This window comes from Passer domesticus, unplaced genomic scaffold, assembly GCF_036417665.1.
Source record: "Passer domesticus isolate bPasDom1 unplaced genomic scaffold, bPasDom1.hap1 HAP1_SCAFFOLD_63, whole genome shotgun sequence".
NCBI lineage: Eukaryota > Metazoa > Chordata > Aves > Passeriformes > Passeridae > Passer > Passer domesticus.
The window spans coordinates 201,421-228,212 of record NW_026990166.1 but is presented as its reverse complement, the minus strand read 5'-3'; the positions used below and the strand labels follow the sequence as shown (position 1 = coordinate 228,212).

The following is a 26,792-nucleotide window of genomic DNA, read 5'->3' as shown; positions in this document are numbered from 1 at the left end:
TTTTTATATTGATTATAAAATTCCTGAGCACTTTGGTGATCATAGTTACTCAATTTCATTCTTTTTTTTGTTTTTTTTCAGGTTAATTTCTTTAGAGATCCGTAGGTTATTCTGTACGGCAGATGTCACTATTTTAAATAAGCAGGGAAATAAGAAGAGCAAACTAACATGTGTACACACTGTGAAGAAGGCTTTAGTTTTCCAACCTCTTTTGAAAGTCCATGGGTTATCCCACAAGTGGAATCCAGTGCAGGAGTCCTTTCTTGATTTCTTACATATGCTAGTTTTCTTATTTCGTTTAAGATGCTTCAAATGACTGCTACAACTAATTTGATTTGATAAATTACTGTTTTGGTTTAGGTGAGTTGGTCATTAATATGATTAAGAGCTAATGCGGTCTGATTAGATATTATCTCTAATACTGCTTGTAGCTTCATAATTTTGTTTACTATATATTGCTTCTTCCATTTGGTTTTTCTTAAATCGCTGTATATAGGAACTGTTCAACTTGATCCAGATTCTTTGGGTAATATAAAGAAAGCTTGTTTTATAATCCTAATGATGCAACTGCCAGACCAGTCTCTTGGCAATTTAGTGGATGCTGTAGTAGCATAGATCCAAAACAGGTGTTTAGGGGTCTCCCGAAATGTACGATTAGTTTCTGTTGGGCCCTGCCAATATTTAGAAATTTCTTTCATTCTCCAAAAGAGGTTTATCTCTTTTTTATCATACTCATAAAGTCTATATGTTTTATTGTAAATGCACTTGTTCTCTTTTTTCTTAACAGGCCAAATTCTATTTGGATCTCTTGGGATCCACCGCGTAGCAGAGTCTTTTACTGCTAAATACCTTTTACAAGCCATTCTTCCTACTGGCGTACTGTACCCCTTCCTTTCCTTAACATACATTCTTCTCTTATTAGATTTTTACTTGGGGGTGTTGCTAAATGGTCTTGTTCTCTTCTTGCTTTTACTATTTCTTTTCCTCTGACCAGATTTACCAGGCTTGCTTCAGTAGCATCATGTTCAAAGTACCACCAGGCCTCTTCTACAGGGTGCTCTGCCAGGAGTTGCTGCCTAGAGGTGGCGGTGTTCCGGGCCATCCAATAGATTTTCTCATTCTCTTGATAAAAGATCAACTGGGAGAGGTTAACACAATTACGGCTTAAATTGGTGTGGACTCTCAACAAAGAACTTACTTCTTCTTCCTCACAGAGGGGTTGGTAGTACTCACTGCACGGCTCTCTTGGGCTCCCCAGAGCACCACTAGCAATGAAAGCCATTATTACTACCCTTCCCAAGAGTCCGGTATGGGTCATCTTGCACGGCCTGCCCACCCGGCCTTGCTTCTTGGGGATTTTACTAAGGAGAAGTTCCCAAGCTCTTTAGAGTCTCTTCTATTTGCTTCCCTGGTTAAACCTCTCTTGATCTGTCCTTACTGATTTGGTCTCTCTTAGGGGAGTACTCTGCAGAAGATTAACCCTCAGTCTTTGGTACTAAGTTGGGAGGACTTCACCAGAATTACCTATTAACAATTTTTAACTTTTACAAATCTCTTAAAACACTTTAGGATATGTTATGATTCTAAACTCTTTTCTTATGCAGTTCATCAGTCTTTTTGGCTCTTCCTTTTGAGTGTCAACTTTAAGTCTTTTGGTCCTTTTACAATGGTATACTCAGCTGAATTAACTCCTGATGTGGCTGAATCCTGTCCTGAGTTAGGGGGTGAGGGTGGTGTGGAATCTGATCCAATACCAGAGGGAAACACTGACCAATCTTGTCCAATGCTGGCGGGTGGGACTGGTCCTTTAATTCTCGTGATGTGGGTCCAAGCCTTTTCTCTGGTCCGCACAGCTGAATTAGCGATGAGGAGTACCTGAAAGGGGCCTTCAAATTTAGGCATTAATGGTCTACTATTGCAGGATTATTTCAAAACCCAATCTCCTGGGTTAATGTTACGTGCTTTTCTGTCAAGAGGGGAGGTTTGGGGGAGGTATCCTCTTTTTCTAAGTCCTTCCAGGGTTCTTCCAATGACTTCTAAATATTTTCTGGTAGCTGCTTCTTCTTCCAAATAGTCTCCTGTGCTACAGGGTGTTAACAAGAATGGCAGTCCAAGCATCATTTCATAGGGTGAAATCCCTATATCAGACCGGGGTCTTGTTCTGATGCGCAAAAGCATTAGGGGCAAACACTTTAGCCAATTCATTTTTGTTTCTTCAATCAGTTTAGTTAATACTAATTTTTGAGAGTTTTGTTCATCCGTTCCATCCTCCCAGAACTCTGGGGGTGCCACGGAGTATGTAATCTCCATTTTATTCCTAAAACTTCAATTATATTTTGCAATGTTTGGGCCACAAAATGTGGACCTCGGTCTGAGTCTATGGTATTCACCATTCCATATCTGGGGATGATGTTCTCCAAGATTACCCTTGCCACAACCTGGGCTGTTTCCTTTTTTGTCGGGAAGGCTTCTACCCAATGGGTGAGATGATCTACTATAACCAGTAGATGCTTCTATCCTTACTCTGGGGGCATCTTAGTGAAATCCATCTCTATGCTCTGGAAAGGCCTGAGAGTCAATTCCCTCCCTCCAGCTGCTACCTTTTTCATAACCTTCTGGTTCACTTTTTGGCAAATTAAACAGCCTTTTCTAATTGCTTTTGCTAGGTCATATACACTTATGCACAAGTTATTTCTTAGGAAATGATCACATAGTCCTTGGACTCCTCAGTGAGTTAAATTATGTGGTCCTGTTAGCACTGTCCCAGCAAGTGCTTTGTTTAGAAACACCCGTCCATCTGATCTTAACCACTCCCCTCGCTGCCCTTGGTGCAACTTTAAATCTTTTATAGCCTTTACTTTTTTTTTTACTAAATATAGGTTCTTATCTTCCTCCCTCCTCAGGCATGGTTTCTGCTTTAAAAACTTCTACCGGATCCCCTGGTTCTAAAGCTGCTTCCTTTGCTCTCCTGATCAGCTAGCCACGGTTTCACAACTTTAGGCTGAACAGTTTTGGGGGTCCAGTTGCTCCGCAGTACCAGCAGCGCCTTTCGCTCAAAGGGGCTTGAGGCCTCTCCATTCCTCCTGTCCCTGACGGTACTGGCGTTTCCTTGCCTGCTCCTGGTGGTGGACTCTCCCACTCTTTTGTTACCTTGGATTGTAGGATAGAGTTGCTTGCCCCCCACATTTCCTCTAGCTATAGCGACCATGATACTAGCCTTGGCCTTTGCTTTTTCTTCTTGCCTCCTTAAATATACCTTCAATGCTTCTTTCAATAACTCATTAATGTCCTTCTCTGGCCAATCTTCAATCTTTTCCAGTTTTCTCTGTTTATCAGGCCAAGATGTAGTAAGAAATTGGACCTTTAGTAGCGCCTGACCCTCCTTGGTGTCCGGGTCTGTTCTGGAGTACAACTGGAAGTTCTGCTTTAGGCAATTAAGCCAAGTAGCAGGAGTTTCATCCTTCTCTTGTGCACTCTTGAATGCTAATTTTGTATTAGTTGCATTGGGAACTGATTCTCTGATTCCCCCTGATTATCAAAGACCTGTACTCTATCATGGCCTTCCTTGCTTCCTTCCTCCTGATTAGGGTTCCAATTGGGATCCACTAGTGGCAATTTTTCTGCACCTGATGGCACTTGGGGCCCTGGATGATTATCTTTGTCCCAAATTCTTATGCTAGCACCTCTAATAATTCGGAACTCTTCTGGGGAAAATAATATATTTAGAATGGAATTCATTTCCCCCAAGTGCAGATATTTAGACCTAAGAATTGATCCACTTGGTTTGCAATACCCACAGGGTCTTCAACTAAATTCCCTAACTCCCTCTTGAATCCTCTCACCTCAGAAGCAGTTAGAGGAGCATTCACAAAACCAACACCTCCTGCTACTCCTCCCATAGGAACTTCTCTAAGGGGAAAAAGTCTCTCTACCTTGGAGGTCATGGATCGGGTACCGCAGTGTGGCCCATCTTCAGACACAAAATTACTCATTTGAGGGCTATTAGCATTAACCTGGACCTGCTGTAGGCCAACAGCTGTATCTGGTGATAAGAGGTTACCAGGTAAGGAGGCATTTGTCTCCCAGTTAGGAGGAGGTGGAGGGACAGCAGTAGGAGGGGGAGAAGAGCTTGAGTGCATGTTAAGTGGAGCTGGAGAAGGGGTGGAGCGTGCAGCAGCTGAAGGAGGCACTAGTGGGGGTGCAGAAGCAGCTAAAGGAGTCGAAGGGGGTGGTGAGGGAATGGCCCCCATGGCCGCCGGGGGAAGAGACGGATCTGCTATTTGAGGTGCCCGAAGGAGAGGGTTCTAAGGTGGAGGGGCATCAGGAGGCAAGTAGTCCAGGGGGTGCCACCTTTTACTAATCTCTTTAATTCCAGCATCCCCTCCTTCATTCCCCTCTTTTGTCCTCTGCACCTTACAAATTCGCACTCCTTCATCCTCGAAAGCACTCTTTAACCAACAAGCTACATATAATAATTGCTGGGGATCAGTATCCTCTTGAGCTGTCACACACTGACTCAGCTGTTGACACATCCACTTGTCTTTTGTCCCACACCAGAGCCATCCACCTTGCACATCCAATTCTGGCCACGCTTCTGAACAGTAGTGAATCATCTTAAATTTATCTAAGCCCTCTGTGGCCTCTATAGAGGCCCATCTCTCTAACAGTTCACCTAGGGGAATATGGGGAGTTATATTCCCCAGTCTCTGGCCACTTTCCTTACTATTACACCCTTCCATTTTTTCGGGCCTCAAAAATTACAAAGGTGCTTCTGCTACTGACAGGCAGCTCAAAAGTAAATCCTATTTGTGAAGTCCCAGCCTCCTCTGCCGAAACTCCAATATGCCTGACCCTTTTCGTCAGGACTTTGTTGAGACCTCGGCCTCCTTTGCCAAGACTCAACAAAAAAAACCTCAAGACCCTGGCCTCTGAGGCTGAGTTTGCCTGACCTCCTTTCGTCAGGACTTCGTTTGCCTACAGGACTTTTGGACTTGCCCAAATCCTACTCAGGACTTCTGAATTTGCCTGACGTCCCTTGTCAGGACTTAAAACAAAAGTATGGCCTGATTTTTAGTTTGCCTGACTTCCCCCTGTCAGGACTTACATTACCAGAGCTTTAAAAAACTCGGGATAGGCTTCCTCTGCCAGACCTTGTGCTTTGACTTCCGTCGTCAGGACTTAATAACAAAACTGCCTGATTTTCTAAATTGCGTAACTTCTTTCATTAGGACCTGTATCAGGGCTTTTGGGATGCGTGCCACTCACATACTATTTCCTCCGCACGCCCGGAGGGGGGTCCTCTTTACCCCTTTGGAGGCGCCTCAATCACCAATTCCACTCGCTTCCCCCTGTTCCCGGCCAGCCCCCTGGCGGGGGTGCGGAACCGCGGTACTGAGGGGTCCTCACTCGCTTCGAGGGCCCGAGCTGCCGGCCCTCGTCTCACTCACACACACTCGCTCGCCTCCCTCTCCTGCCGCCGGATACTCTCACCAGTCCAGCGCTGCTCCGTGTCACTGTCCCAAGCCGATCTTCTCTGATCCTGAGAGCCAGCTGTCCTGCAGGTCCAGGGCGGGCGGCCGTCCCAGTCCTGGTGTCCTCTTCAGGTGTGCATCTCCCGCACAAGACCCTAGCATAATAAATAGGGCAGGAGATCTTTCTCCTTTTTAATGCCTTTATTTAAAAAATTCAGCTCTGGTTGGGGAGAAACGACAGGTCGCCCGCACCCCCGCTGCTCCCAGGAGTGGCACGGAGGAGGAGGATGATGCAGCTGTGACCGCTGGTATGCAGGCAGAGCTGGGGCTTCTATCCTCGAGGGAGTAGTGGGAATTCCGCTTTTTTGGTCTAACATTCCAGGTCCTCTTCCTAGCTGACATCCTTTCAGGTTAGGGTGAGGAGTAAAAAGGATCTTAGCAGGTACTGGATTAAGTTCCTCACCTTTAGACATTACTTAGGTTTCATAATTCCATGTTGGCTTCTTGGTTTTAGGGGTTTTTTTCCTGGAAAATTGCAAAATTTGGTGAAATGCATTCTCATCTGCATACTAGCTCTGATGTCACCTCCTCCTGCTACCTGCAGGCTCCTGGGAAGCAGCAGGGGGACAATTGCGCTTGATTTCTAACCATTAACAGGTAATTGAAGAAAAACTATTAACAAGAGGTGATTGCAACATGAAGCTATCAACAACAAATAGTCAACCCTTCAACTCTCAACAACTGGCCCAACCGGTTTATCTTTGCAGCCTTAAAAAAAATGGATAATTTGTTGGGGCGAACACCCCAGGTGTGGAGACACGAGGCTTGACTCCATTTCAGAAGGCTGATTTATTATATATTCTATTAAAATACTACATTAAAACTATACTAAAAGAACAGAGAGGAAAAAATGACCAGAAGGCTACAAAGAAGAAGAATAGAATGGAATGCATAACAAAAATCTTGTGACTGCTCACAGGCTCAACACAGTTGGCTGTGATTGGTCATCAAGTGAAACCAATCCACATGGACCAATGGAAGATGCACCTCTTGCATTCCACAGCAGCAGATAGTTATTGTTTACATTTCTTTCCTGAGGCCCTCAGCTCCTCAGGAGGGGAAAAATCCTAGGAAAGGATTTTTAATAAAATATCATAGCTACAGATAACTTTTTTACTCATAACACCAGGAGAAGACCAGGGAATGCAGGAAGCCTAGACTAAGGAGCTCCTCTGTCTCCAAGCTGATCCAAACCAACAGACGTACTCAGATAAGCACCAGGGGACCACAGTGCACGCACAAAGGAGAAAAGTTCAAAAGTTCAGTCATGAGCAAGACCACAGCCTTCGGCCTCAGAGACCACCAAAGACCCCAGTGTGACCACCACAGGAAACAACGCGTGCCCAGAAGGGTGTGGATCTCATCGCCATGGGAGGGGAGGACAGGCGGGGCCAGGGGTTGAATGTGCATGAAGAGATTGTGTAATGCATTGCATATGGAACAGGTTTGTGAAAAAAGATGTGGCTCGGACCAGGGCTCGGGGCACAAGTTTTCACGAGAGCCATCTCACCTGTGCCAGGCCCTGACACGCATCCCCACTTCATAACTACATCAGGTTGTGGATTGGCGCTACAGGACATGAAATGTAACAACGCAGACACGCATCTCTCCAAGGTAAAAAAGGGGGCAGTTGAATTTCTGACTCCAACATTTACAGATTTCCAAAAGTGACAGTGGATGGGAGGGTGAAAGTGCTACCTCTCCAATGACACTGGACAAACCAACAGTCCATCAAATTTCTCCTCCTGCAGAACAGAATGCATAACAATACGTTATTTGCATAAAGTGTGTGAGAAAGTTTGTTACAAGAATGTAAACATCAGAAGGCTTAGAAGAACTTGTCCTAGGGTGAGGTTATGATGCTTGCATCCCCAATCGTGTATTCTGTTAATGCTGGATATTACGTACTGTGCCTTCACGACTGGCCCTGAAGAGCAAGGTTTGTTTTGGTTTGTTATCAGCCTGCTCCCCCACGGCTGGCAGGACAGACAGACAGCTCAGTTCATAATGCAGCTTTTGCTTTTTGCTTTGCTTGCTGTTGCTTGCTTTGCTCTTGCTTCTGCTGTGCTCCTGCTTTGCTTTTGCTTTTTGGCTTCTGCTTGTTAGTCAGTTTAGCTAAGCAGTCCAGATTTTTCCCTGGACTGTTTTTCCTTTCCCTTTTTGAAACCACTCACACCTGCTCCAGACTGGGACCTGGGAAACACCGAGAGTTTGCATCCTGTGGCCTGCAGCAGCTATCCCCAGCGCCGGAGGGAGCGACAGCAGAGCCACCACTGCCAGGAAAGACTTTCTGAATTTGTCATCCTTTTCAGATGGGTGAAAGCATTGTCATCTGGTATTGTTCATTTTGTGTGCTGGGGGTGTTTTGCCTGTCAAATAAACAGGTTCTTTCCACTTCTCTGCAAGGAATCCTACCCGAACTGCTGGGGGGAAGGGGCCATGTGGGGTTGCTTTCTGGGGGGCCCCTTTGGAGGTTTTCTCCCAGAGTGACCCTAATCCAGGACAGAACATTAAAAACCAGGGCGACAGTGGAGTCTATTTATTCTGCATATGGCTTCACTGTGACCAGCGGTGGGAAGGGAAGGGAAGGGAAGGGAAGGGAAGGGAAGGGAAGGGAAGGGAAGGGAAGGGAAGGGAAGGGAAGGGAAGGGAAGGGAAGGGAAGGGAAGGGAAGGGAAGGGAAGGGAAGGGAAGGGAAGGGAAGGGAAGGGAAGGGAAGGGAAGGGAAGGGAAGGGAAGGGAAGGGAAGGGAAGGGAAGGGAAGGGAAGGGAAGGGAAGGGAAGGGAAGGGAAGGGAAGGGAAGGGAAGGGAAGGGCTGTGTAGCCTTGGAGTCTGACAGGGCTGGTGAGCAGCCCCAGAGACACAACAACCCAGGTGCAACCAGACTTGATTTCCAGGTCGAAACACTCGGCATAGCTGGCCTGGACTTCCCTGTAGGGCACGTGGGGGCTTTGGAGTCCCCCGTAAGGTGCACGACGGGGTGGGGTCTCTTGTGACACACCCAGGGATATTTTAGGTTTCCTCTGAGGCATGGAGATCATCGGGGTCCACTTCAAGTCATGCAAGGGATTTGGAATCCTGTGTGAGGCATGCAGAGGGTTTGGGATCTCTCCCAAGGTGTGCAGGGTGCTGGGATCTCTCCTGAGGCACATGTCACGGTTCTGGGGTCTCATTTCACATGTAGAATGGGCTGTGGACTCTCGTAAGCGTGCAGGTGCTTTGTGTCCCTCCTGCTGCACGCAGTGGGGCTGGAGTGTCTGCTGAGGCACGCAGGGGACGGGGACCTCCGGCAGTCCCTCCCGGGCCCGTGCGGCTCGGGGCTGCCGCAGCCCAGGGCCAGCCGCCGTGCCGGGATGGCGGTGGCGAGGCGCCGAGGTGGAGCTGCCCCGCCGGGTCACACTGCACCGGTATGGCACGGGCGGTGCTGAGCGCCGGGCAGTCGGCACCGCCAGACCAGGGGCCACAGCCCCGGCCCTGCCTCTTTTGGGGCTGGGCACAGACAGCCCCGTGGGACGGGCACTGCTCAGCGCCTGAGGGGATGGAACAGATGCCAGAGGAGCCCCAGGAGCCCTGTACAGGGCCCTGGCGTTGCCCGCCCGGCTCCCCGGGCCTGTGGCCATCCCGGGCAGCAGGGGCTCGCTCTGGGCCGTACTCTCCCCGGCCAGCGGGGCTCCGGGCCAGCACCCGGCTCCTGCCACTGCCCTGAGAATGCTGAGGGGCTTTCGCGGTGGAACTGAACTTGACAGGGACAGAATTCATAGGAGACTTGTTCTGGCCTTTTACAAGGTTAACTGAGAAACAACTTAAAATCCCAGGCTAAATCGTCTGCTTTAACGTGTGGGGATTCCTTCAAGACCCTTCCTAACTCCCGTGGTGCCGGGCCGGGCCGCGTCCCAGTGAGCACCAACACCAGCAGCTCGATGTATGCAGCATGGCTGGCACCAGGGAATTGAGTCTGTATCCCTACATCTGCCCGCTCTGCCTGCACGGCTGTCACACAACAGCAATGTTACAGAAGGAACAGGCATTTTTACATCCTCAGGACCGTGTGATCTTTGGTCCTGGTGGTGGATCAGAGAGAAAAGCCAAATGTGACAGAGTAAACGTGACTCTAGGAGAGGGATGCCTCAGCAGAGGGTCTGGGGACCTGTGGTGCCAGCCAGTGGCCCGGCACTTGGACACAGCAGCAAGACCCCAGACTATCACACTTCACCTGGGAGGGTAGAAAAGCTCAGGGGTTCTTTGTTCAAGGTCCTCCAGAGGCACCAGCTGAAGCTGCCACAGCTCCACCTTGATAAAATTGTTTAAAAAGATCCAGAGGTCTGACACTCTGCTGTGGAGGACATTCCACATGTTATATTTGCCAAATTTTCCAATCAAAAAAACCAAAAAAACAAACCCAACAAAATTAAATAAAACAGCAATTTTAATTATGTAACTTAATATATATACAATTGAATAAACTCAAAACACTGACTATATAATTTGGTTTAAATTACGAATAATTTGGTCCTGATAATAGCGTATAAGCAAAACTAACCATGTGGGGTATGCGTGGGGTACGGAGTGCAGGGCTTTTGGACCCCCGTCACCTCACGGACTAGCTTGTCAAGCCAAAATTCCCCTTTTTATGCTGTATGTCATTACCATCTCCTCCCATTTTCGATTCGTCACACTTGTATCACCGCCCTCATCATCACCTTTACCACTCATGCTCCACCATTCTTTAAGTAAGTTGTACCACTCTTTGGGCATCTTCTTTGAGGAAGGCCTCTCCTCTTCCTCCATGTCCTGGAGTTCACCTTTTGGATTACACATGCGCACCAAGCTGGTACTGTATAAGCCAATATTGTGTTCTAACATTAAAGCAGTGGATCTCATATAATCAGCATTTTCCTGGTGTCCAAACAAATTCTCCTCTCTAAATTCAGTCATTGTTATCTCTTGCTTCTTCCTGTTCTGAACAGCTGCAGGAGAACGGTGGGGAGAGGGATAAACCCTCCTCTCCCTTTCTTGCTTGGCATTACACCATTAACTGTTTTATAATTTCCAAATATTAATTACTTTATTAATATTGATTACTCTTTCAAATTTGTCAGCATGAATGATATCTATTTACCACACACAGTTCTCATCGTTTGGGCATTTAGGAGCTTTTCATTTTGCTTTGCACCCAAGAAAAATATACCCCCAAATGTGCACAAATAACTCCTTTCGCATATCCTCCTTTTCAGCTGGTTTTTCCATTTTTCTCTGCTATCTTGTCCTCATCTTTCCACAAGTCCTGTGTCTATTCAAGTCCAGCCTGGGACCGTGCACGCATTTGCTTTAGTTCTGTAGTGATTTATGCCCAGCCATCCTGCCAACCACACCCATTTCAATGTTGCAACAACCTAACTCTGGGCTGCAGTATGTGAATCACACTCTGCTGTGTGAGATGGCAGAGCACCAGAGCAGGCTCTGAAGAAGGGGCATTCGGTACATTAGTGAAGTGAGTGCTGGAACCTGGGCTAGCTCTTAGAACTCCGGCACTACGGCAGGAGTCGGGAACTGCCTCGCTATGGGGATTTACCAGAGGCAGAACCTGTAGTGCCACTTGCTCTCCAGTGCCAGACACAAGCCACGACAGGGACGAGGCACAGGAGAAAGGAGGAGGCGTCCCGTCTTCAGGTTCCGCAAGGAACACCTTAGTCCAGGCGAAGAGAACAGGATGAAAAGCCCCCAGCTGTACTGCCCAAGGGGTTTTGTACACATACAAGTCATGGGGTGGATGCAAACAATGAACCAATAGGGAATGCTCAGGAGAGGAGTGAGGGGATTACATCAAGTGTCTGGGGCCAGTTGGGGTAGGAGGGTGGAGAGGATGGGTCACAAGGGCCAATGGGGCTCCCAGGAGTAGGGGAATTCCAAAGGGGAGTTGCAGTCAGGGATTGGCCCAAAGGTTTGGGAACCAAGGGGCTGGGTTGCTTTGACAGGCAGGGAAAGAGCTGGAACAAGGGGTGGGGAAGGGCACGAGGGACAGTTTGGAGGGAGGGTAAAACCCACAGGTAAACCAAGTCAGGAAAAAAATGAGGGATAACAGAGCCCTTAAACGACACTTAAAATGAAATCAATAAAATAAATTTGAACTGCAACAATAAGAGCATCTTGAGGGACGCAGCCTGACCAGCAATGTCAGCAGGCAAAAGAAAGGTTTTGCTAAGCAATGGCCCTTTGATGAAGCAAAACATTTACAATCAGGGCAGTCCATTCATGCGGACGGGCGCACACTCTGGGGGTAGAGCTGAGGCCATGAGGTCACAGCAGGGCTCTGGGGTCACAGCAGGCTGAGCTCTCAGCAGGCCCTGAGGTCACAGAGGTGCCAGAGGTGACAGAGCTCCGTGGTTGCAGAGCAGCACAAGGAGCCAGTAGTCAGTCCCTGAGCACAACTGTTGCGGCAGCAGCGGCGGTGGCAGCAGCGGTGCTGACGTTGGGACAGCGGTGTCGGGACAGCGGTGGCAGCAAGAGCTGCGGGAGTGGGGGAGGACAAGGCACCATGGCCCTTGCTCTGCGCCTCCTACTCCTGCTGCTCCTGGCCGTGGCCCTGCCTGCCAGGGCTGCCCAGGCTGCTCCGCTGCAAGCGTGGCGAGCAGGTGAGCCGGCAGCCTGGCTGCCCTTTCCCGGGACAGCGCTCCCGGCTCCCTGGGAAGCGCTGGGGATGGTTTTGCCCAGGGCTTTTGGGAGGGTTTCCTCTGTGGGAGGGAGAGAGACCCCACGGGCCCTGGGCTACTCCAGCCACCCCTCCAGAGATGTTGTAAAGGGCCTGCAAAGAGGTTGGAGAGTGAGCAGGAGCCAGCCCAGAGCTCCCCAGGCCCCTCTTCAGCTTTGGCCATGTCCATTCACATCTGGGTCCCACAGCCTTACCCAACACCCCTGCATTGCCCAGTTCCCTGCGGCAGAAGGGGATCCCAGCACACCATGGAAATGGTTCTGATCTCTGCTCCCTTTTAGACTGGAATCGTGACATGGGTTCTCAGGAAATCCTGATGAATGATGGTTTGAAGTTCCTGGAGGATGCTGGAGGCAAGTTTTCATTCTGCCTTTCCCTAGTGAATAATCAGGGTCAGTGCAACAGAAGCTCACTTATAAACCATTTCTCTTAATATAATCTTAAGGTTGAAAGAATCTGGAAACCTTGTCCTGCTCCCTTCTGGAGCCCTGAGGGATCCCACAGGATCACTGTCAGTGGGAGGAAGGAGCATTGATCTTTCAGTCCTCCTCCCGTGTGCTGTGCCAGTGTGTCCTTCCGTGTGCTCTGTGCAGTCACAGAGAAGAGCAGAGAGGGAAGGGGCCGGGCCTAGGGCTGTGCCCCGGGGCTGAGCCTTGTGGGCAGCCTGAGGATCTCCTGCAGTGCCACAGGAGCTCTTCTGTCCTGCCTTCTTTGCAGCTGAACCTGCCGGTGAAGGGCCCACATCCAGGACTGAGGCTCTGGGAGATGCTGAGGGTAGGTCAAGGCCTTTCCCCTGGGAGAGCTGCCAGCTCAGAGCCCAAAGCTGGGCCAGGGAGGCAGCGCTGCAGGTGCCAGCACAGAACCATGCACGTGTATGCCCGTGCCATGCACGATCCCCTCACTGCTGCTGCGGCTCAGTGGTGCCCGTGCAGATCAGCAGAGATGGCAGAAGCTTCTGTGGCTGTTGAGTTACAGGTGTGTCTGCAGGGAGGACTTCTCCAGCTCCAGGGGTGAATGCTTGGCCCCAACCCAGCTCCCATGGCAGGGGTGAGTAGTGTGTCCCTGCTGACCCCACAGGCTGAGCCCTGCTTTTGTGGGATCCATTCCTGGGAAATGGAAGTATTTTTCTCTAAGTTCCTCTGACAGGGAAGATCCAAGACACAAGAGACAAGATATCCCTGGAACCACCCAAACAGACGAAGCAAGAGCTGAAGGAAATGCGGCAGGGAGGACAAGGTGGGCGCATTTCCCTTGTGCTTCCCGAGGAACACAGCAGCCGGGGGCTTTGGCTGCCCATCTGGACACGCCGTGCCCGGCACAGCGGGAAGGGATCCATGGCAGCCTCACTGCCCCGCTGCTGCTTTCACGCCCTGCAGGGCTGTTTCCCAGCCTGGCCTGGCTGCAGCTTCTGCCCAGCCTCTGCCGGAAGGCATTTGGCATCAGCTGACAGGCAGCCCAAACTGTAACACACCCTGAGATCCCCCACAATATCCAGCCCTGCAGATTAGGAAAAGGGTGGCTGTTTGGAGGTGGAAGTGCTCTCATCATGCCACTGTAACCTGGCCATTTTCCTGCTCCATAAATTTCACAAATATTACCTCTGATGCCACCGCCCAAGTGGGGAACAGCTCCATCTGATGCAGCGGTCTCCCTTCCTTTGTCAAGAGATAGACATAGAGCTTCAGTGGAAGGTGGCATTTCCTGAAGGAAGCACTCCATCTTCGGTGCCAGCCCCAGCTGCAGGAAGGAAGGCAATGCCAGACACGGGCACAGGCACAGCAGGTAATTGCTGTGCCGGGCTCAGCCCTGGCTGGGGCTGTGTGGCAGCAGCTCTTCTCCCAGGGCCTGCCCTTGCCCGGCCCAGCAGCAGCCAAAGCTGGAGGCGCCTCGGCTTCCAGGCCTCTGGAGCTGGTTCAGAGCCCCGGGGAAACGGGACTGGTGCAGCAACGTCCCTGGCGCTGCAGCTGCTGCAGAGCTGGCCCTGAGTGCCCAGAGGCCCAAGGCACAGGAGCAGCCCCGAGCGGGAGCCCTGCCGCCAGCCCAGGGCCAGAGCCAGCCCTAGCACACAATGGAAACAGTTCTCATCTTGGTTTGCTTCCAGACTGGGATGCTGGGACAGTTCCTCCATTAGCCTGGCGCTCTGAAGTTGTGAAGCCCTCTGGGCATTCTGCAGGTATGTTCTCACTGTCCCACCAAGGCGTAATGTTTGACTGACTGGTCAGGACCAGGTGACAGAAGCTTCTGTGGCTGTTGTTTTACAGATGTGTCTGAAGGGACAACTCCACCAACTCCTACCTTGGATGCTGCACAAAAGCCCAGCTCCCATCACAGGGGTGAGTAGTGTGTCCCTGCTGACCCCAAAGGCTGAGCCCTGCTTTTGTGGGGTCCATTCCTGGGAAATGGAACTACTTTCTCTTAAGGTCCTACGACAGGAGAGACCAAAGACATGGCAGGCAAGAAATTCCAGGACCCATTAGAAATCATGTGGCAAATGCTGAAGGAACGTCTGCAGAGAAGGCAAGGTGGGTGCATTTCCCTCATTCTTCCCCTGGGACTCAGCAGCCGGGGACTTTGGCTGCACATCTGGACACGCCGTGCCCGGCACAGCAGGAAGGGATCCATGGCAGCCTCGCTGCCCCGCTGCTGCTTTCACGCCCTGCAGGGCTGTTTCCCAGCCTGGCCTGGCTGCAGCTTCTGCCCAGCCTCTGCAGGAGGGCATTTGGCATCAGCTGACAGACAGCCCAAACTGGACCACCGGACATGCCCACCCTCAGATCCCCTGCAATTTCCTGGTGTCCAGGCAGATCAGATGTTGGGGCTCTTTGGGGAAAGAAGCAGCCATGGGTTGTCCCAAACTCCTGGGTGTTTTCTGATCCTTATCCATTCCTTTCACAAGTGATGCCTCCTGAAATTGTCCCCTACACAATTCCCAGTCAGGAATGTTTCCATCTGATCCAGCTATCTCTTTTCCATTTTTCAGAAATGAAAGGAGAGCCTGTGCAGAAGGAAGCATTTCCCGGACGAAGCAGTGGCTCCATGCCAGCCTCTGCTGCAGGAAGGGAGGCCATGCCAGGCACAGGCACAGGAGGTAATTGCTGTGCCTCTGGGCCTGAGCCCTGCTGAGGCTTGAGCTGCCCTCTCTGCTGCTTGGCAGTGCGGGCACAGCCTGGACTAGAGTGGCACAGCCCAGGGGAATTATCCCGAGCAGGCTCAGGGCACTCGGGTCCTGAGCAGTCCTGCTGGGGTCCCTCCATGGGAGACATGTCCTGAAACCTGGCAGCGACTGCACGGGGTGCCCACGGTGGGGAAAGGACAGAGGGGGAGAGCAAGGCTCCAGTGTGTCCTGAGAGGGCCTGGCTTGTTGCCCTTGGGATCTGGGGGGTGTCCCCACAGAAGGAGGGCAGGAGGGACAGAGGGAGGTAGGGAGGCATAGCTGTGGCACTGCCTGCTGCAGTTTGCCCCAGGGCTTTAGGGAGGATTTCCTCTGTGTCTGAGGGAGAGAGCCCCAGGGCCCTGTGCTGCTCCAGCCACCCCTCCCTGAGATGTTGCTGAGGGCAGGGAAAGAGTGTGGAGAGTGACCAGGAGCCAGCCCAGAGCTCCCCAGGCCCCTGTGCACCTTTGGCCATGTCTATTCACATCTGGCTCCCACGGCCTTACCCGACCCCCTGGCAGTGCCCAGTTTCCTGTGGCAAAACGGGATCCCAGCACACCCTGGAAAGTGTTCTCATCTGTGCTCCGTTCTAGATGAGGTGTCTGGGAAGGCTTCTCCATCAGCTTGGATGAATAAAGTTTTGAAGCCCTTGGAGCCTCCTGCAGGTATGTTCTCAGTGTGCCACCAAGGAAGAATTGTAGACAAGCGGGCAGGAACCAGGTGACAGAAGCTTCTGTGGCTGTTGTGTTACAGATGTATCTACAGGGAGGACTTCTCCAGCTTCTCCAGCTCCTACCTTGGATGCTATACGCAAGCCCAGCTCCCATCACAGTGGTAAGTAGTGTGTCCCTGCTGACCTCAGAGGCTGAGCCTTGCTTTTGTAGGATCCATTCCTGGGAATTGGAAATATTTTTCTCTAAGGTACTCCAACAGGGAAAGTCCAAGATACAACAGATAAGATGTCCCTGCAACCTTCCAAACAGATGAGGCAAGAGCTGAAGGAACCCCTGCAGACAAGAGAAGGTGGGTGCATTTCTCTCATGCTTCCCCTGGGACTCAGCAGCCGGGGGCTTTGGCTGCACATCTGGACACGCCGTGCCTGGCACAGCGGGAAGGGATCCATGGCAGCCTCGCTGCCCCGCAGCTGCTTTCACATCGTGCAGGGCTGTTTCCCAGCCTGGCCTGGCTGCAGCTTCTGCCCAGCCTCTGCAGGAAGGCATTTGGCATCAGCTGACAGGCAGCCCAAACTGTAACACACCCTGAGATCCCCCACTATATCCAGCCCTGCAGATTAGGAAAAGGGTGTCTGTTTGGAGGTGGAAGTGCTCACATCATGCCACTGTAATCTGGCCATTTTCCTGCTCCATAAATTTCACAAATATTACCTCTGATGCCACCGCCCAAGTGGGGAACAGCTCCATCTGATGCAGCTGTCTCCCTTCCTTTGTCAAGAGATGGACATAATGCTTCAGTGGAAGTTGGCATTTCTTGAAGGAAGCACTCCATCTTCGGTGCGAGCCCCAGCTGCAGGAAGGAAGGCAATGCCAGACACGGGCACAGGCACAGCAGGTAATTGCTGTGCCGGGCTCAGCCCTGGCCGGGGCTGTGTGGCAGCAGCTCTTCCCCCAGGGCCTGCCCTTGCCCGGCCCGGCAGCAGCCAAAGCTGGAGGCGCCTCGGCTTCCAGGCCTCTGGAGCTGGTTCAGAGCCCCGGGGAAACAGGACGGTGCAGCAACGTCCCTGGTGCTGCAGCTGCTGCGGAGCTGGCCCTGAGTGCCCAGAGGCCCAAGGCACAGGAGCAGCCCCGAGCGGGAGCCCTGCCGCCAGCCCAGGGCCAGAGCCAGCCCTAGCACACAATGGAAACAGTTCTCATCTTGGTTTGCTTCCAGACTGGGAGGCTGGGAAGGATTCCCCATTAGCCTGGCGCTCTGAAGTTGTGAAGCCCTCCGAGCATTCTGCAGGTATGTTCTCACTATCACAACAAGGCGTAATGTTTGACTGACTGGTCAGGACCAGGTGACAGAAGCTTCTGTGGCTGTTGTGTTACAGATGTGTCTGCAGGGACGACTTCACCAACTCCTACCTTGGATGCTGCACAAAAGCCCACCTCCTATGGCAGGGGTGAGTAGTGTGTCCCTGCTGACCCCTCAGGCTGAGCCCTGCTTTTGTGGGGTCCATTCCTGGGAAATGGAACTACTTTCTCTTAAGGTCCTACGACAGGAGAGACCAAAGACATGGCAGGCAAGAAATTCCAGGACCCATTAGAAATCATGTGGCAAATGCTGAAGGAATGTCTGCAGAGAAGACAAGGTGGGTGCATTTCCCTCATGCTGCCCCTGGGACTCAGCAGCCGGGGGCTTTGGCTGCACATCTGGACACGCCGTGCCCGGCACAGCGTGAAGGGATCCATGGCAGACTCGCTGCCCCGCTGCTGCTTTCACGCCCTGCAGGGCTGTTTCCCAGCCTGGCCTGGCTGCAGCTTCTGCCCAGCCTCTGCAGGAAGGCATTTGGCATCAGCTGACAGGCAGCCCCAATTGCGCCACAGTCCATGCCCACCCTCAGATCCCCTGCAATTTCCTGATGTCCAGGCAGATCAGAAGCTGGGGCTGTTTGGGGAAGGAAGCAGCCTTGGGTTGTCCCAAAATCCTGGGTGTTTTCTGATCCTTATCCATTCCTTTCACATGTGATGCCTCACCTTCCCCATTCCCAGTCAGGAATGTTTCCATCTGATCCAGCTGTCTCTTTTCCATTTTCCAGAAATGAAAGGAGAGCCTGTGCAGAAGGAAGCATTTCCCGGACGAAGCAGTGGTTCCGTGCCAGCCTCTGCTGCAGGAAGGGAGGCCATGCCAGGCACAGACACAGGAGGTAATTGCTGTGCCTCTGGGCCTGAGCCCTGCTGAGGCTTGAGCTGCCCTCTCTGCTGCTTGGCAGTGCGGGCACAGCCTGGACTAGAGCGGCACAGTCCAGGGGAATTATCCCGAGCAGGCTCAGGGCACTCGGGTCCTGAGCAGTCCTGGCTGGGGTCCCTCCATGGGAGGCATGTCCGGAAACCTGGCAGTGACTGCATGGGGTGCCCATGGTGGGGAAAGGACAGAGGGGGAGAGCAAGGCTCCAGTGTGTCCTGAGAGAGCCTGGCTGTTTGCCCTTGGGATCTGGGAGCTGTCCCAGCAGAAGGAGGGAAGGAGGGAGTGTAGGAGGGAGGGATAGCTGTGGCACTGCCTGCTGCAGTTTTCCCCAGGGCTTTAGGGAGGATTTTCTGTGAGTTTGAGGGAGAGAGCCCCAGGGCCCTGGGCTACTCCAGCCACCCCTCCCAGGGATGTTGCTGAGGGCAGGGAAAGGGTGTGGAGAGTGATCAGGAGCCAGCCCAGAGCTCCCCAGGCCCCTGTGCACCTTTGGCCATGTCCATTCCCATCTGGGTCCCATAGCCTTACCCGACCCCCTTGCAATGCCCTTTTCCCTGTAGCATTAGGGGATCCCAGGACACCATGGAAATGGTTCTGATCTCTGCTCCCTTTTAGACTGGAATCGTGACATGGGTTTTCAGGAAGTCCTGATGAAGGATGGTTTGAAGTTTCTGGAGGATGCTGGAGGCAAGTTTTCATTCTGCCTTTCCTGAGTGAATAATCAGGATCAATGCAACAAAAGCTCATTTATAAAGCATTTCCCTTAACATTATGTAAGGGCTGAAGGATTCTGAGAATCTTTCCCTGCTCCCTTCTGGATCCCTGAGGGATCCCACAGGATCGCAGTCAGTGGGAGGAAGGAGCATTGATCTTTCAGTCCTCCTCCCGTGTGCTGTGCCAGTGTGTCCTTCCGTGTGCTCTGTGCAGTCACAGAGAAGAGCAGAGAGGGAAGGGGCCGGGCCCAGGGCTGTGCCCCGGGGCTGAGCCTTGTGGGCAGCCTGAGGATCTCCTGCAGTGCCACAGGAGCTCTTCTGTCCTGCCTTTCTTTGCAGCTGAACCTGCCGGTGAAGGCCCCACATCCAGGACTGAGGCTCAGGGAGATGCTGAGGGTAGGTCAAGGCCTTTCCCCTGGGAGAGCTGCCAGCTCAGAGCCCGAAGCTGGGCCAGGGAGGCAGCGCTGCAGGTGCCAGCACAGAACCATTCATGTGTGTGCCCTCGCCCTGCACGATCCCCTCACCGCTGCTGCGGCTCAGTGGTGCCCGTGCAGATCAGCAGAGATGGCAGAAGCTTCTGTGGCTGTTGAGTTACAGGTGTGTCTGCAGGGAGGACTTCTCAAGCTCCAGGGCTGGATGCTTGGCCCCAACCCAGCTCCCATGGCAGGGGTGAGTAGTGTGTCCCTGCTGACCCCACAGGCTGAGCCCCGCTTTTGTGGGATGCATTCCTGGGAAATGGAACTACTTTCTCTTAAGGTCCTCCAAAAGGAAAGACCCAAGATACTGCAGCCAAAAAGTCTCATGACTCAGATGAATTCCTGAGACAAACACAGAAGGAAGCACCCGGAGGACAAGGTGGGTGCCTTTCCTTCATGCTTCCCCTGGGACTCAGCAGCCGGGGGCTTTGGCTGCACATCTGGACACGCCGTGCCCGGCACAGCGTGAAGGGATCCATGGCAGCCTCGCTGCCCCGCTGCTGCTTTCACATCGTGCAGGGCTGTTTCCCAGCCTGGCCTGGCTGCAATTCCTCCCCAGCCTCTGCAGGATGGAATTTGGCAGTAGCTGACAGGGTGCCCCAACTGTACTGTGGGCCTGAGATCCCCTGCCATTTCCCAGTCTCTGAGAAGATCAGGCGGTGCAGCTGTTTGCACAAGGGAGTGCACTGGCCCAGCCCCAATTACCTGGGCTTTTTCCTGATCTTTACCTGTGACTTAGACAAGCATTGCCTCCTGAAGGTGCCACCTCCCCAGTGGGGAATATTTCCATTTGATCCAGTTGTCCCTTTTTTCCTTTTTCAAGTGATGGACCAAAAGGCTGTTCAGGAGGAGGAACACTCAGGGAGAAGCAGTGGCTCATTGGCAGCCCCTGCTGCGGGAAGGAAGGCGATGCCAGACACGGGCACAGGCACAGCCGGTAATTGCTGTGCCGGGCTCAGCCCTGGCCGGGGCTGTGTGGCAGCAGCTCTTCCCCCAGGGCCTGCCCTTGCCCAGCCCGGCAGCAGCCAAAGCTGGAGGCGCCTGGGCTTCCAGGCCTCTGGAGCTGGTTCAGAGCCCCGGGGAAACGGGACTGGTGCAGCAAGGTCCCTGGCGCTGCAGCTGCTGCGGAGCTGGCCCTGAGTGCCCAGAGGCCCAAGGCACAGGAGCAGCCCCGAGCGGGAGCCCTGCCGCCAGCCCAGGGCCAGAGCCAGCCCTGGCTCCCGACTGGGCAGGGGCTGCGCTGGGTCCTGACAGGGCCTGAGCCTGTCCCCTGGGGCTGGGGGAGCTGTCACGGGGCAGGGAGGGCCAGGGCTGGCATTGGCTGCTCAGGGATGGCTTTGGCCCGTGTCCCTAACAGCAGCCACTGCCCAAGCAGCTGCACTGCCCCCGGGCTCTCCTCCCGGCCTGCTGGGCTTTGTTGGCTGGCACAGCCTGTGCCAAGGGCCGGCAAGGTGCCTGCAGGCCCCAGCTCTGGGGGAAACAGAGAACGTCCTGCCCGTATCCACCGTGCTGCCAGCTCAGCAGTGCAGCACAGCACGGGCTCACGCTCCCCATCGCTCCCACAGATGCAGCCGGCACCACAAGACCTGTTACCGATGCCCAGGATGGCCTCGGAAGGGGTTTCTGTCAGGGAACAGTCTGCTGGCTAGGGTTACTGGGAGGCGTGCTTTCTTTGGAGCTTGTCTTCATGTTGGGCTGCTTTGGAATCGGGTATTCCTGGAAGAGAAAACAGTGAGTGTTTTGTTGCTCTCCCCCTCAAACAGCTTCTTTTGAAAGTCTAACGTGGTCAGGGAACATTCCCATTGAGACTGCAGTGGGGTTGTGGCCAGTCCATGATTGTCCAAATAACTCTGCTGAGGGTTCTGCTGCTGCCCAGTGCTTCCATTGGCGTCTCAATTGCTGGGCCTTGTCCTGGGGGCCCCGCTGGGGCTGCAGCCAGTGCTGGCTCCCACTGAGTCTGCCTGGCCAAGAGCAGCCCCAGGGGCACGGGGCAGAGGCAGAGGGAGGTGGGGAGGAGAAAGAGCAGGGCCGAGATTGCCCTTGAAAGGCAGAGGCGCTCTGGGGCCCGCTCCTGGCCAGGGAGCCTGCCCAGAGCCGTGCCCTGCTGGCCGGGGCCTTGAGGGGCAGCTGTCCAGTGGGGCCCAGCTGTGCCAGCAGCTCCAGCCGTGCTGGGGAGCCTTGCCAGCTCTGGGCCCTGCTGTGCACGAGGGTCCCTGTGTGCCACTGGCAGCTGGGGCCTCAGCCACCTCCTCTCTGCACAGGAGCGCCTTGGGACAGGAGTTGGAAGACAGTGGCTGCACTTCACACCGACAGCGTGAGCAGCTTCTCCAGCAGCAGTAACGGCCTGGACAGCCCTCTCAAGTGTTCTGTGAAGAGGACCCCAGAACAACCGTCGACAAGGAAGCCTCTTATTGCCCCGTAGATCCCACTGCCACCTGCTCTCCCCATTGGCCTCCCCAAGCTGCCTTCATTCCTTTTTTTATCTCAGTCTGTCCCATCCCAGCCAACCCGAGTTCCGCTAGGGACCCCAGGACCAGCCCAGCACCTTCCAGCACCTCCTCAGACCAACACATCCCTTCCCCTGCCCCTGAGCCCCCTGGCCTTGCCCTCTAGGCAATACTGAAGGTGACACCCCACCCCACCCCACCCCACCCCACCCTCCCCCCCCCTCCAACTCCCGCTTGCAGGGTAGGCAATGGCCCATTCCTGTGTTGAAATAAAGAGATGGATTTGTGTCCTAGTTTGAAAGCAAAACCAGTGAGAGGCTCCAAGTCAGAAATACAATTTATTAGGAAACGGGAAAAAAAACTAAAATACATGCAATAATACAAAAGAAAAACCACTGACAGGGTCAGAATACAGCCTGACACCCTGCTAGTTAGGGTGGTGGTAGCAGTCCAGATGAAATGGACTTGTGGAAGTGGTGATCCTGTCGAAACAATCTGGTAGCTCTCATCCTCTGGAAAAGCAGTGGGTAAGGGCGGCGGTTCCTCTGGGAATCCAGTGGAGAGACTGCTTGTTGTGTCCCAAAACCCAGATTATATCCAGCTGGGGATGCTTAGCTCCTCCCCCATGGGCAGAGCATCTCACAGTGGGCTGATATCATTCTGCCTCATGCTGTGGGTCCTTGATTAGCCATGAAAGAGAAATGGCTCTGGGAGGGAGTTATCTCTGAGTCATGTGGCAAGACATTGATGGGCCCATTAACAGGAGATAAGGAAGAAACAATGCCCCTCCTGGTTTCAGCAGCTCTTCAGGATGGCATTAGAATACATCTTTACACTGCAACCCAGGACAAGCGGTCACCCCAGTGTCCAGGTGGCAGCAGCAGCAAAGCCACCCAGCACCAGCACTGACTGAGCTCCATGCCCAGGAGGAGCCGTGGATGCCCACGGTGTGGGCAGGCAGAAGCCAGGCAGGGGCTGCTGTTGAAATGGAGGTTTTGGGGGGTTCAATTAAGTTAGCAATATGGACTAAGCATTTAAATTTTAAATTGTAGAATTATGTGTTGAATTTTAACCTTTTACTTAAGAAACCTCTGCCATGGTACAAAGGGCATAGGAAAATGCAAATTTCTGAAGCTTCTTGCTATGAAGGACAATACCAGCGTAATAAATAGGGCAGGAGATCTTTCTCCTTTTTAATGCCTTTATTTAAAAAATTCAACTCAGGTTGGGGAGAAACGACAGGTCACCCGCACCCCACTGCTCCCAGGAGTGGCACGGAGGAGGAGGATGATGCAGCTGTGACCGCTGGTATGCAGGCAGAGCTGGGGCTTCCGTCCTCGAGGGAGTAGTGGGAATTCCACTTTTTTGGTCTAACATTCCAGGTCCTCTTCCTAGCTGACATCCTTTCAGGTTAGGGTGAAAAGTAAAAAGGATCTTAGCAGATACTGGATTAAGTTCCTCACCTTTGGACATTACTTAGGTTTCTTAGTTCCATGTTGGCTCATTGTTTTTAGGGTTTTTTTCCTGGAAAATTGCAAAATTTGGTGAAATGCATTCTCATCTGCATACTAGCTCTGGTGTCATCCCCCCCACCCTGCTACCTGCAGGCTCAGGTGAATCAGCAGGGGGACAATTGCGCTTGATTTCTAACCATTAACAGGTAATTGAAGAAAAACTATTAACAAGAGGTGATTGCAATGTGAAGCTACCAACAAGAAACAGTCAAAACTTCAACTCACAACAACTGGCCCTACCTGTTTAACTTTGCAGCCTTAAAAAAAAAGGACAACATTTTTACACATAACAGTCCCCCCTTTTTTTCTTTGATCAGGCTGAAGCTTAAGCTTGCATCAACTTGCAATTTTTGGCTCATTAGCATAGAATTTCTTATAATTTTTATATTGATTATAAAATTCCTGAGCACTTTGGTGATCATAGTTACTCAATTTCATTCCTTTTTTTGGTTTTTTTCAGGTTAATTTCTTTAGAGATCCGTAGGTTATTCTGTACGGCAGATGTCACTATTTTAAATAAGCAGGGAAATAAGAAGAGCAAACTAACATGTGTACACACTGTGAAGAAGGCTTTAGTTTTCCAACTACTTTTGAAAGTCCATGGGTTATCCCACAAGTGGAATCCAGTGCAGGAGTCCTTTCTTGATTTCTTACATATGCTAGTTTTCTTATTTCGTTTAAGATGCTTCAAACGACTGCTACAACTAATTTGATTTGATAAATTACTGTTTTGGTTTAGGTGAGTTGGTCATTATTATGATTAAGAGCTAATGCGGTCTGATTAGATATTATCTCTAATACTGCTTGTAGCTTCATAATTTTGTTTACTATATATTGCTTCTTCCATTTGGTTTTTCTTAAATCACTGTATATAGGAACTGTTCAACTTGATCCAGATTCTTTGGGTAATATAAAGAAAGCTTGTTTTATAATCCTAATGATGCAACTGCCAGACCAGTCTCTTGGCAATTTAGTGGATGCTGTAGTAGCATAGATCCAAAACAGGTGTTTAGGGGTCTCCCGAAATGTATGATTAGTTTCTGTTGGGCCCTGCCAATATTTAGAAATTTCTTTCATTCTCCAAAAGAGGTTTATCTCTTTTTTATCATACTCATAAAGTCTATATGTTTTATTGTAAATGCACTTGTTCTCTTTTTTCTTAACAGGCCAAATTCTATTTGGATCTCTTGGGATCCACCGCGTAGCAGAGTCTTTTACTGCTAAATACCTTTTACAAGCCATTCTTCCTACTGGCGTACTGTACCCCTTCCTTTCCTTAACATACATTCTTCTCTTATTAGATTTTTACTTGGGGGTGTTGCTAAATGGTCTTGTTCTCTTCTTGCTTTTACTATTTCTTTTCCTCTGACCAGATTTACCAGGCTTGCTTCAGTAGCATCATGTTCAAAGTACCACCAGGCCTCTTCTACAGGGTGCTCTGCCAGGAGTTGCTGCCTAAAGGTGGCGGTGTTCCGGGCCATCCAATAGATTTTCTCATTCTCTTGATAAAAGATCAACTGGGAGAGGTTAACACAATTACGGCTTAAATTGGTGTGGACTCTCAACAAAGAACTTACTTCTTCTTCCTCACAGAGGGGTTGGTAGTACTCACTGCACGGCTCTCTTGGGCTCCCCAGAGCACCACTAGCAATGAAAGCCATTATTACTACCCTTCCCAAGAGTCCGGTATGGGTCATCTTGCACGGCCTGCCCACCCGGCCTTGCTTCTTGGGGATTTTACTAAGGAGAAGTTCCCAAGCTCTTTAGAGTCTCTTCTATTTGCTTCCCTGGTTAAACCTCTCTTGATCTGTCCTTACTGATTTGGTCTCTCTTAGGGGAGTACTCTGCAGAAGATTAACCCTCAGTCTTTGGTACTAAGTTGGGAGGACTTCACCAGAATTACCTATTAACAATTTTTAACTTTTACAAATCTCTTAAAACACTTTAGGATATGTTATGATTCTAAACTCTTTTCTTATGCAGTTCATCAGTCTTTTTGGCTCTTCCTTTTGAGGGTCAACTTTAAGTCTTTTGGTCCTTTTACAATGGTATACTCAGCTGAATTAACTCCTGATGTGGCTGAATCCTGTCCTGAGTTAGGGGGTGAGGGTGGTGTGGAATCTGATCCAATACCAGAGGGAAACACTGACCAATCTTGTCCAATGCTGGCGGGTGGGACTGGTCCTTTAATTCTCGTGATGTGGGTCCAACCCTTTTCTCTGGTCCGCACAGCTGAATTAGCGATGAGGAGTACCTGAAAGGGGCCTTCAAATTTAGGCATTAATGGTCTACTATTGCAGGATTATTTCAAAACCCAATCTCCTGGGTTAATGTTACGTGCTTTTCTGTCAAGAGGGGAGGTTTGGGGGAGGTATCCTCTTTTTCTAAGTCCTTCCAGGGTTCTTCCAATGACTTCTAAATATTTTCTGGTAGCTGCTTCTTCTTCCAAATAGTCTCCTGTGCTACAGGGTGTTAACAAGAATGGCAGTCCAAGCATCATTTCATAGGGTGAAATCCCTATATCAGACCGGGGTCTTGTTCTGATGCGCAAAAGCATTAGGGGCAAACACTTTAGCCAATTCATTTTTGTTTCTTCGATCAGTTTAGTTAATACTAATTTTTGAGAGTTTTGTTCATCCCTTCCATCCTCCCAGAACTCTGGGGGTGCCACGGAGTATGTAATCTCCATTTTATTCCTAAAACTTCAATTATATTTTGCAATGTTTGGGCCACAAAATGTGGACCTCGGTCTGAGTCTATGGTATTCACCATTCCATATCTGGGGATGATGTTCTCCAAGATTACCCTTGCCACAACCTGGGCTGTTTCCTTTTTTGTCGGGAAGGCTTCTACCCAATGGGTGAGATGATCTACTATAACCAGTAGATGCTTCTATCCTTACTCTGGGGGCATCTTAGTGAAATCCATCTCTATGCTCTGGAAAGGCCTGAGAGTCAATTCCCTCCCTCCAGCTGCTACCTTTTTCATAACCTTCTGGTTCACTTTTTGGCAAATTAAACAGCCTTTTCTAATTGCTTTTGCTAGGTCATATACACTTATGCACAAGTTATTTCTTAGGAAATGATCACATAGTCCTTGGACTCCTCAGTGAGTTAAATTATGTGGTCCTGTTAGCACTGTCCCAGCAAGTGCTTTGTTTAGAAACACCCGTCCATCTGATCTTAACCACTCCCCTCGCTGCCCTTGGTGCAACTTTAAATCTTTTATAGCCTTTACTTTTTTTTTTTACTAAATATAGGTTCTTATCTTCCTCCCTCCTCAGGCATGGTTTCTGCTTTAAAAACTTCTACCGGATCCCCTGGTTCTAAAGCTGCTTCCTTTGCTCTCC

At 51.2% G+C, this 26,792-nt stretch overlaps 1 protein-coding gene across 7 annotated transcripts in view; it reads left to right on the top strand.

Moving 5' to 3' along the window:
- LOC135293027 (uncharacterized) overlaps positions 1-26,792 on the top strand; it is a 96,498-nt gene that overhangs the window by 9,322 nt on the left and 60,384 nt on the right. For 2 of the 7 annotated variants that reach the window (XM_064407035.1, XM_064407034.1), the window contains 8 exons: positions 13,376-13,477; positions 13,907-14,023; positions 14,343-14,414; positions 14,503-14,574; positions 14,662-14,763; positions 15,222-15,329; positions 15,986-16,057; positions 16,146-16,226. In XM_064407035.1, coding sequence (XP_064263105.1) covers positions 13,459-13,477; positions 13,907-14,023; positions 14,343-14,414; positions 14,503-14,574; positions 14,662-14,763; positions 15,222-15,329; positions 15,986-16,057; positions 16,146-16,226 — 643 coding nt within the window. In that variant the 5' untranslated portion in view covers positions 13,376-13,458. Of the gene's footprint in view, positions 1-12,959; positions 13,016-13,216; positions 13,289-13,375; positions 13,478-13,906; positions 14,024-14,342; positions 14,415-14,502; positions 14,575-14,661; positions 14,764-15,221; positions 15,330-15,985; positions 16,058-16,145; positions 16,227-26,792 lie in introns of those variants that run through there. The other 5 variants (XM_064407036.1, XM_064407033.1, XM_064407032.1 and 2 more) reach the window with 5 other exon arrangements.